This window comes from Amblyomma mixtum, chromosome 2 (assembly GCF_055824585.1).
Source record: "Amblyomma mixtum isolate Tamu chromosome 2, ASM5582458v1, whole genome shotgun sequence".
Lineage (NCBI taxonomy): Eukaryota > Metazoa > Arthropoda > Arachnida > Ixodida > Ixodidae > Amblyomma > Amblyomma mixtum.
In genome coordinates this window covers 250287372-250298206 of record NC_143013.1, presented here as the reverse complement: position 1 = coordinate 250298206, position 10835 = coordinate 250287372, and the positions used below count along the sequence as shown (strand labels likewise).

At 48.9% G+C, this 10835-nt stretch overlaps 2 protein-coding genes across 2 annotated transcripts; both read left to right on the top strand.

Moving 5' to 3' along the window:
• The first annotated feature begins 329 nt into the window (after positions 1–329).
• LOC149363484 (uncharacterized) lies at positions 330–2782 on the top strand. Its single transcript, XM_089569934.1, has 2 exons — positions 330–582; positions 2592–2782. Exons 1-2 carry the CDS (start codon positions 330–332, stop codon positions 2780–2782), a joined length of 444 nt encoding a protein of 147 aa, XP_089426060.1.
• Positions 2783–7626: 4844 nt separating this feature from the next.
• LOC149363483 (beta-1,3-galactosyltransferase 5-like) lies at positions 7627–8860 on the top strand. Its single transcript, XM_089569933.1, has one exon. It carries the CDS (start codon positions 7627–7629, stop codon positions 8764–8766), a length of 1140 nt encoding a protein of 379 aa, XP_089426059.1. The 3' UTR covers positions 8767–8860.
• Positions 8861–10835: the final 1975 nt, after the last annotated feature.

Here is a 10835-nt window from a genome sequence, read left to right as displayed (position 1 = left end):
TACATTGTTTTACTGCGTATGAAACCTTTCTCCTTATTTCACTTCATACAAATTTCATACAGCGCACATATTTGTTGCGCAGTCTGCATGGCGTTCATACAGCAAGCAATCTAGGGCATTGTATGCACCAGAGCGATAAGAAGACGAAGAGCAATCTCGAAGGAGGTGCCATAATGCCCCAGGAGCGCTTCTGAAGCACACGTCGAACCACCGGTCCTCAATTTCACAAGGTCACGGCATACGGTGTGTGTCTATCAAGTGCCGGTTGGACTTACAAAACCACCAAGGGAGAGCCAGGAGGGGAGCCTGCTCTGAACCCGAGTCGAGCCATGGACGCCGACCGAGCACCCTTGCTCGAAGAGGTGGAGCCGTGTGATGGCGTGATGGAGTCCCGCTCCTCCCTACCGCCGTCGGCTGCGGTCAGAGCTAGCAGGGAATGCTCGCAAAGACCCGTCGAGTACGGAGTGGGTGACCTGGAACGCTCGTACGATCTACCGGGCGGAAGCAGCGGTGACGGCGACGACGATGCTAGTCAGGCGGCAAGCCCGTCGCAGCGCGGACCTGCTCTGGACGAAGGACGAGGCGAGATGATTGCAGAGTTTTTGTTAACGCGATCGCTCCCGTTTTGCAGAATGCCGTCTCCATAGGCGTTGTGAGCGAAAAATGCCACGGTGGCACGTGGCAACGTGGCTTTTTCGCTCACAACGCCAATGACGCCAATGACGCGAGATGTTACTCGGGAAGAGCAACCTGGCTCTACCGGTGGCTGTGTTTCAAACTGTCACCTGCCGAGGCAGTGATGCATCGCTTGACCGCTCCACCACTGCACCAGTAGTGGTATGAGCACTCCACGCGATCTCTTAATGTAAAGAAGAGAGTGACCAATTCCGCATATATGGGCAAGTAGGCAGAACAATAGGCGACAGAGAAGGAGTTCCTACTGCTATCGCATTGTACTCTTAAGGGGGTGAAAGGAAGACAGCACCAATGCCTGCAATGTGATAGAGAAAGAGGACCCCAAGCCGCTGAAGGGACCCATTAACGCTATCGTGCCATGCCCTTTAGGCGCAGGTTATTTGTTCCCTCAAGTTTTTAAAGCGTCATATCTATTAAAGAACGAAAGATCTTGCTGCGAAGACGTGTTTTGCAGTTTAAGCAAAGACCAGCACACAAGAAATAGCAACGTTACTCAGACGACACATAGCCCTCTGTCCTGCTGTTTCTTGGAATGCGCGCCCTTTTGCGCTTTAAAAATATGTTAAAAACTGATTACGAACCTCGCAATAGCGAAACGGTATTTACTGAAATAATAGATCGATAAAACGCATAAACCACCACACCCGTAGGAAGCTCCCATAGAAGCATGTATTTCACGTCACGTTTTTACAAACAAATTTTTTCTACAACGGGATATGGCTAAAGCCGCTGGCTATTTCGCGCTCACTATGCTCATTTATAAGGGCGCCCGACACTTCTGTGCGGACTCGATGTGCCGAATTGTAGGTTCCGTGTGCCCCAGCGTCTGCACACGCCCTACTCATACTGAGACCGTATTTTGCTTCTCTGGTTCCATGTGGTGTTTGGTTTGCATTTTCACATCATAGTCTGATGAACAAAACCGGTTGGCGTTGCGCTTTGTGTGCTTGACAGGATCGAGGTCCCGCTGGTTTCACAGGGCAGGAAACAAAGAAAAACTAAAAAAAAACATTCTGTAGAGCAGAAGGCGGCCATTATAAACGTTTCGGTACGGCGGCGCACGCATTCTCCACGTTCCTGTCAGGCGAAGAACATGTTGTGCGGTGAACAAAACCGCTTCTTGTCAAGAAATCACCGCCCTGCGCCCTCTTCTACAGAGGCTCGTATCGTCTTCAGTACCTACACTCTAAACACGAAAGGAGTATTAAGGGAGTAAGTGAACTGTCCTCTAGCGCACTGCCTTTAAGGGTCAGGGTATGCTGCCCAAACCCTGGGGTAGGTTCTCGTCACTAAATGTATGGCATACTGACGGTTGCCAATGGAAGAATTTCAACGGAAGAACGGAAGAAACTTCGCATGTTTTGAAACATGCGAAGTTCTAGCAGTTGCTAAAATTTTAACCAGGATTCCAGTCTCCTCTCTTTGCCAACTTCAGGGCCTCCGGTGCCGCATTTAAAGGCCTCCTCCCATTGCTAACTGCATCAAGTTACTACGCTCGGGATTATATCCTCATTGCCAAGTGTAAGCACTCAATGACAACACACGAAAGTTCTGCAGGGTTTAGTCGCTTGAGAATTAGCTAAAGTGCTTCAACTGCTTGTTCGAAAATATGCAGTCAGTGCTCTTTCAAAGGCTATCTGCAAAGTGACGGCTTCCATAGTTTGTGTCGCCCATGGACTGAACGTTCCTCGGGAGACCAAAGTAGTGCAGTTATTCTGATTGTGCCGTTTTCCGGATTTGAGGGTATCTATACCTACGTTTACGCAATGGACCTTCCGTCGCGGCCAGGTTCAAGTGTTCCACTCTAATGCGACACAACAGGAGCCCGTTTTCTATCTTTATAGTCTTTTCCTCCCCGTAAAACAAACCAATCTCCCTCCCTATCTGACACCCAGGAGCTGGAGCCTCGCCGCCCAGGCAGGCACCGCGACGGAGGCCGGGTAACGCCCTGCATCGTTATCTCTCCCGGTGCTCGCCAACGCTCCTGCTCATCACACTGCTCAACCTCACCGTGCTGCTCCTCCTGCTGCTCTATTGGCGGCAGAATATCGTCGACTTCTTGATCGACCTCCGAGCGAACGGGTGATGTGCGCGCGGCCTACCGGAACGCCTACGTCCTCGCACCGGGGGTGAAAGTTCTTTTCAGTATAAAAATTATTCGCTATTCCCGCGAAATACTTTCGAAGTTTGTTACCGGAGGCTCGGTGTAAACCTAAGAAAGGTGGAGCCTTCCGGCAGCAAGACGAAGATAAGGATTAAAGCGCTGACTTAACTGTTTGATACTGGCCAGTGTCTATTCTTCTTGAGTATTTCAGGCAATATAAGCATTGATTGCGGTGAAAAAGTTTGATAACGCTGCGCGACAACTTCTATCATGCGTCCCCGACTCCGCACTGATTATAAAGGTCCCGCCAAACTACTGAAAGAAACGCGCTAAAGCTTCCAGTTTTAGAACTTTGTTGCACCTGGGAATGCACAGTGGCAAGTGTCCGTCACAACCTGGCCAAGGCGCATGTGCTAGTAAGCACTCGGCTGATCCGGTATAAATCTGCTCTATTATGTTTCCGATATGTTTAAATTATTCAATAACCATTATCCGCAACAACCATACCAATGGAAAATGAGCGGATGGGCGCCGTCGAAAATGCTTCATAACATGACAAATGAAAGTTCTCATCTGAGTACAATGGCTATAGTTCTGTATAAGGACATCGCCAGACGCGATGTTATGCCACAATAAAATTGCTAGTGATTAACGTCGGAACGACACATAACTGGAACGAATATCTTTATTAAGCCGACCAGAGACTTAGCACAGCAGCAAGGCAATATTTTGAAAGAGAGTTATCAGTTTTGTTTCATCAATCCGATAGCAGTATTGATTGTCTGCTTTTTTTACATTCACAGAGCTCGCGAGGCACCAACTTAAGGCAGTATCCTCTTACTCATTACCCTCTCTTTCAAATCTGTAAAGAGAAATATTAACCACTCTATACACTCACATGTTGCGCCTAACAAGTTATCGCGGTCCGTCTGGTATTTGGTAGAGCCGAAGACCTAGCGCAGCTGTACACAGAACAGTTGTGAACGGCTGCACAAAGCACCATTCAAGCACCATTCTCTTGCTCTGTGCGTTTTCGCTTACGCTAGCGCTGCGAGCTTGACCAGTTCGGTCACTTCAGATCGTGTCCTACAAGGCAGAAGCCTGCCAAGCTTGTCCTTTCACTTTTACTTTCCTGATAGTTCTTTGTGCAACCCCAGGTTGGCCAATCAACATCGTCACTCCCTCCCGTTTTGATACGCTTTCGCGCTTCTCTGTACACGGCGACAAATTATCTTGGCGATGGGGGAAAGTTACTAGGGCGGAACCTCTGTAACTGCGTCACTCCGCCTATAGTTCAGCCGCAGGACCACCGCCTCCCACACGGTGCTCGCTGAGCGGTTTTTCGCTCCGTAATTGAGCGTCACTGGAACAGCCAGCGTCATCTATGCAAGGTTCTTTGCAACGGACACACCTAAACAACTGATTCTAATCCAAGAAACTTTCTCTTGCTCTCAAACTTTGAAAGCACACATTTATGTTACAAGCATTCCTTAAACGACGTGTGGTACCAGTATGATATGTTTTCAGTGGAAACTAATAACTGAAACCGGGCACTATATTTGCTGCGTATGAAGAGAAGGCGCGTTTTGGTTGTGTTGCTTTGGCTGCACTGCCAAGAAAAGTTGTGTCGAAGTATATCGCTAGTAGATGCAACCATGCTGTTCTTCTCTCTCCGGCGGTGATCGAAGTCGCAAGCGCTGTTAACAGGCTTGCGGTGATTGTTCCAGCTCCAGTGGCGACATTTTTGACCTTGACGACTAGTGCCGGCAGTGACTTCTCACTAATTGGCAGTGAGAGTTCCGGTAATCCAAAGTGGGAGGACGGTGAAGGAATCGTCTCTGCTTAACAGTGAACCGCACTGGAGGCGAAAAGCTCTGTATCGGCGCTTTTTCACTTCTCTTTAATTTTGTAGGTCGTACTTGATGGATTACTTTCTTTATATCCAATCACATTGTGACTGTTTTCTTCAAACTTGACATCAATAGCTCTTTTTTTCAATGCGGTGAATTATTTACAGAGGCACGCATCTTTGTTACCCAACCATATTTGTCTATTTCTTTATAACTTAGCAGCAGCAGTGTCGCCCATAGGGTTGGTAATTTTCTAATGAGTTCTCGTGTTTGGAAGAAATTTTCTATAAACAACCGCACAGAATAAAATATCGGATTCTGGCCGATTTTGGTGAATTTTTGTGGCGCCTAATAGGCTAATAAAAACGAAGTTTGCTAGCTTTTCACCTTTCTGTTAGGCTGACATGAAGAAATGTGAGACCAGGTGGATGATTGCGCACGCCTTTTTGAGCCTACCGCTTTAAAAGGTCCGTTCCTTACTAGAACAAAAAGCTGAGAACATTAAGCCTATTTCCGTCCTTCTACAGACTTCCTGAACTTGTAACCGGTGAAGTCTTGTGGTGGCAAAGTGCGCTCAAGTAATTTTAGGTAGTATACGCCATAACAAAGACGATACATGATACCTGTAGTTTACTGTAGCGTCGTTATGAAACATTTTCCAATCTTTTCCGTTAAGTTGCCCTCTGCAGTGTCCGCACTCGGGAAGAGAAACCGGCGTTTCACAAAAGATTTGGTTCATAAAGCCGCAGCTAACAAACAGCCATAGAAAGGAAACTTGAGAGTCTACCATCACAGCAGAACCCAGCTGTCTTCTATATGCGTGAGGGAGCTGGGTAAACCTAGATATATCATGCAGTGTCACAAATACAAAAAAAAACGTCAAAAAACCCGAGTGCAGAAAAAAATGTCGAGGAAAAAATTGAGACGATTACGGTAGTTGGTAATGAGAAATTTTAGTGCAGGTCTTCACACACCGCTGGAAGATGACGTGTTAGGCCTGATTCTCACAGCCGTTCTCCTCTCCGGCGCGGCGGCGACGGAGCCGGGAACCCCGGCCGCAACGGAACGGATTTGTGTTCTAATCGAAAGAGGCGCCGGACACCGGCAAACCAGCTTGGGCGGGCGCTCGCTGCTCCCACGTGACTCTACGTCAGTGCCTTTTTTTTTTCCTCCGCGCGAAAAAAAAAAAACGCTGCTCAGCGGTGTCCGAAAGACATGCCGAAGTAGCGGTGAAAGTCGTCTGTCGACTGCTCACGCTTTGGTTCGCTTGGCTCTTATCGCAGAAAAAAACGATGCGATCTCGCAAGCGGTGGAAAAAGTTTGAAGTTAGTTTATTAACTCTACGCAACTCCCCTGTTTTTGCAACGAAACACCATGCGTACAACACCAATACAAATATATATATGAGTATAGCAAGCTACAATTAAAGCCGCTGCAGAAATGAGTGCTGCAGACACAGTATTCAGGCCAATGTGCACGAAATTGAACATATGTAGGGTGGTAATGAACTTTGTTATTGGTCTTTATACAACCATTCAAGAATTAAACTAGCAAGACAATTTAAACGGCTAATAAAAAAATGAGCCCTCAAGAGCTAGCAACGGGTGAACAGAATTTTGTTTTTTCTGCTCTTTTCGTTTTCTTCGCAGTTACCTCTCTCGCCCATTTCTCCTTTCTTCACCTGGATGGTTCCCCTCTGCATCAGCCCCCATGACTGCTTCCCCCCCCCCCCCCCCCCAAAAAAAAAAACATGGACTTCAGGAAGCTCTCTTGGAAAATGTTTTGGTGCTGTCTTTTCATTCTTCTGACTGATTTCTTGAAAAAAGTGCCAATTTAAAAGTTGTAGGTCACTTTGACAAACGGCCGGCTAGAGTGTTCGCAACAAGGTATCGTCCGAGTAGTTTTTTCTTAAAGCTCTAAAAGATAGCGCATGAAATTCAAGTACATAACAGTGGTGCTACTTGAGCGTCCCAGAAAAAAAAAAACATTATTTATCGTATATCCCATGCCTAGTGCAAACACAATGCTCATTCGGAGACCCGTTTTGGCTCGAACACCTCGTATATTGCCATATGAAATAAAACTCATCCGCTCTCTGCTCCTCGACAGCGGGCGCTTTTCGGGGCGCAAGGCGCGTGCATCTCCCGACGGAGAGTAAAAAAGTGAGCAGGCTTTTTGTTTTTTCGCCCTGCCCGCGCACCCGCGCATCGCTGACGCTCGCCAGCGCCATCTCTTGGTCGCAGCGAGCAAGCCGCGGGTGACGTGTAGCGAGCTCGCGCTGTGACTGGCTCGCTCTCCGTGGGGGCGGGCTCCGTCGCCGCCGCTCGACGGAAACGTAGAGCAGGACCCGGCGGCACCGGCCACCCGATTTGGGGGGGAAAACGGTCCAAAACCAGCCCCCTCCGTCGGCTCCCGGCGTGACGGAGGCGACGGAGCAAGCGCTGCAACTTGTACAAACGGTTACGCCGACAATGCCGACTACGACTACGGCACGAAACGTAGGAACGGGCGCCTAACAGCTGGATTCTAAAATTCATAATTAACAGCATACAATGACTTTGGCACAAATTACCAGACTTACCTTCATTTCTAACGTGGAATATCTAGTTTCTCAAAATAATAAAAATATTCGCTGGTTCCTCGTAGCAACAGCCATGTCAAATTCGCACCACAGACTGAGTTGATAAATCGCTGTTTTTCCTCCCTACCATTGTTATTGTTCAAACTCGAACAGCACTCTTCCAAAGTGCTGACGTCTCTCTGACGTCTTCGGAAAAGGTCAGAGTTTCGCGCCACATGTACTCTAAGCAGTTTCTTTCATCACTAGAGTAGTAAGCAAAGAGGCTTGCATCACTATGCAGTGCCACATTCTGACGCGCCTAAAACAGCTGCGGCACGACACTCGATGCGAGCGAATTCTTTCCATCCAGTCGCCTAAGAACCGAAGCCGTTGGAGCCCTGCCGTCGCGGATGCCAATGAGTCCGCCTTTTATACGCCTACAGTGGAAGAAAGCCCGCAGGCTCGCTCCTGTTTTATGCGGACTTCTGCCTGCGATGGTGCTGTTTTCTGTGATTTACATCAGGCATGAACCTGGACAGGGTTGTGGCCGGTTTACCAACGATACAGCTGCGACTACTACACCTGCCAGTTTCAACGAGTCGTTCCTGGAAGAGAATGTTACTGAACGAACTGTCGCGTCGGCGTGTCGTCGTCCCGGCCTCCGGATCCTCTACTTCGTACACACCGCTCCGAAGAACGTGGAACTGCGCGCGTGGCTGCGGAAGACCATAGGCGATCCGGAAATCGAGGCCTCCGTCAACTCCGCCATAGTCTTCCTCGTCGGCCTGGCGCCTGACTTGAACCAACGCCTGGCCGTCGAGGAAGAGGCCGCTCGCGAAGGAGACATCGTTGTGTTGAACTTCACGGACAGCTACAGGAACATGTCGCTCAAGTTCATTCACGGAGCCGAGTGGGTCTTGGAAAACTGCGGCCTCAATCCCAACACCACGATCGTGAAGATAGACGACGACGTTCTTGTGAACGTGTTCGCCCTGTCGGCGTATGTGGCCAACCCTGTGATGTCGAGAAACGGTATTCACTGCTACTTGTTCAAAAAAGTGCGTCCCGAGAGGAAGAATCATAAAAATAAGGGTAAGGCCAAATGGATCGTTACCAAGGAAGAGTACTCTCCCTCCATGTACCCGGCATACTGCGCTGGAGCAGCCTTTATGATGCGTCCCGCGGTGTTGTCCACGCTCTACCAAACTTCGAGGTTCGTTCCAGTCTTCTGGGTAGACGACGTATACGTCACAGGAATCCTGGCGTCGTTAGCTAAAGTGGACATGGTGAACAATATGCGGTACGTCGGTTTGTATTTTTCCAACAAAACTGAGACTGTCAGAAACACGATATTGTTTGTGAACACGGGTGGACCGAACTTTATTCGCCACAAAGTCGACCGACTGTGGCAGAGCGTTCTGCTCGCGAAGGATTCTGTAAGCGAAAACTTTAAGTGGAGGGTGAGTGTGGGCCATCGGAAGACACTGCCTTGGTTGGTAGACTGGGTAGCTAAACTAACTGGCAATACTGATTGGCGCCTGTTAACAAGTCGGTAAGATCCATGTTACTTCGTCACATCTATTGCTTGAAATCTAGACTTCTGCATTTCGCTATGTACTCAACGTAGGGATGCCGTAGTCGTAGCTTGACAGCGAGCCTTATTTCACCACATTTCATACTCACTTGCAACGTTACTTGCAGTGCATGTGCACTTGCAGTCATGCTGCTGACATAACCCACGCCATCATGTGTCCCCCTGATTGATGGGCAACGTACGTCTATTCAATTACTGATGCCTCGTGTGAAGCACACAAAACTCTTAGTAGTTCTTGTTATCGTTATGATTACAAGAGAAAAGTACATGTATGCTTGAGAGGATTGCTGGCAAAAGCGATGGCCTGCATGCAACATAAACAACACATCTGCTCAGAAAAACGAATAAACCTCGCTACGTATTATACAAAACGCATGTTCCCCAAAAACAGAAGCGGACGTAACGTAAGCTGCAGACTGATCCAATATAATAAATGTGACAACCTCATATAGACAAGTGCATACTTTATGAACTTTTAGTAGCCCACACTCACCCTCTACTTATAAAGGCACTGAGAAGGGCCTAGTCCGATTTTGATTTTAGTAAAAAATTATTTTATGGCACTCCGGCTGTATTGATGTGCGTTTACTGTCGAGAAACTTGCACTCAAAATATTCCCCGCCACTCTATTGCCTTAAAGCGGGGTGTGGTTCCGACACCAGTCTTTTCATTTTAACACGATAACGTTAGAGAGCTGGTGTCAGAAAAACTCAGGCGTCGTCATCGGCGTCGCTGACCATGAGCGAAAAATCCCTGAAAAATCCTCTCAGAAGCAACCTAGGAATACGGTGGGCCACCTTGGTCAAGCAACCATGTGGCGTCATCACAACCTGCCCACCGGATTGAGAACAAACTGGTTATCGTGACAGGTGGCAGGTAAATGATTGCTCGCTAGAGGTTGCACCTGAAGAGCACCGGTGGCAGCACTTGCCATGGCAGGGTAGTGGCGCACCGCTTAACCGCTGTATACCACTGCACCAGGAGTGGTATGGGGACTCCCAGGGATCTATGAAAGTTAAGTTGAGAATGACCGATTCTAATCATACCCTTAAGGCGGAGCTCAAATGTCCCCTGAAATTTTTTACAGCGAAAGATAAATACCTTTTGTACAAGCCATCTAGTAGAAGCAATTTAGGGGGGGGGGGGGGGGGGGTACAACGGCAGACGTGCAGCGCGTTACGCCTAAAGCGTATTTGACGGTGCACCTGCCACCACGTACAGGGTCAATCACACTTAGAGGGAACACGGCTCCGCGTGGCCACGTACGTGCTGAGTGCCATTGCATCTAACCCGTCCATGAATCAATGCAGAGAGGCGCACGAGAAGAGAGACCTCGACATGGTGCTTCGTGTCATCTGCCCCTATGCACGGATTTGCCATCGACTTGGTCGCAATGGTGCTCCGTGTGTGCGCAGCCATGCGGAGCCGTGTTCCCTCTCAGTGTGATTGACCCTGTACCTCAAAGAGAGACTGGCGTGTCCACTGACCCGGGGAGCTAGTTACGCGCCTTTCCTTTCCTCAAAACCAACGGATGGTGGTGGTGGTGAAAAACTTTTATTCAGTTTTGTGAGTTTTCCTTCGTTCCCCACTCCTGCCTGCACCCTATGCCAGAACCCTTCGCCTCGTTCCTTCACATCCTCTGCCCGGCGGACCCTACCCCACGGGGCCTAGAGAACCTCAAGGCCTGGGGGGACTGGGAGATCCTGCTGCGCTCGGAGAATCCGGTCGTGCACACCATCACCACCGGCTGGGCTCCCAGTGTTAGGGACCTTAGGTACATAAACACGAGTGCAGTGCGGTCGTGCGGGGGCCCAGGGGCGTGCCCCGAATTCCTTAGAATAAAGTTTCGCTCTCTCTCTCTCCCCGAATGCCGGACCCTTAACGGAGCGCATGAAGTCGGATGTGCAATTCAAATGGGAAGTTTAACATTAAACGTTCCAGGAAATTCAGCGTTGCTTGTAGTCACCGCCCGCACTAGGACACTTCGACAAAAACGCTGGAACTGAAATCAACGGAGGGTTCAGACTGCGA

What these genes read in the sequence shown, in the direction of transcription:
- LOC149363484 (XM_089569934.1), top strand. Translation starts at nt 330, where the DNA reads ATGGACGCCGACCGAGCACCCTTGCTCGAAGAGGTGGAGCCGTGTGAT. An exon ending in TGCTCTGGACGAAGGACGAG is followed by an intron (nt 583 to 2,591) that starts GCGAGATGATTG and finishes TCTGACACCCAG; the next exon opens with GAGCTGGAGCCTCGCCGCCC.
- LOC149363483 (XM_089569933.1), top strand. Translation starts at nt 7,627, where the DNA reads ATGAGTCCGCCTTTTATACGCCTACAGTGGAAGAAAGCCCGCAGGCTC.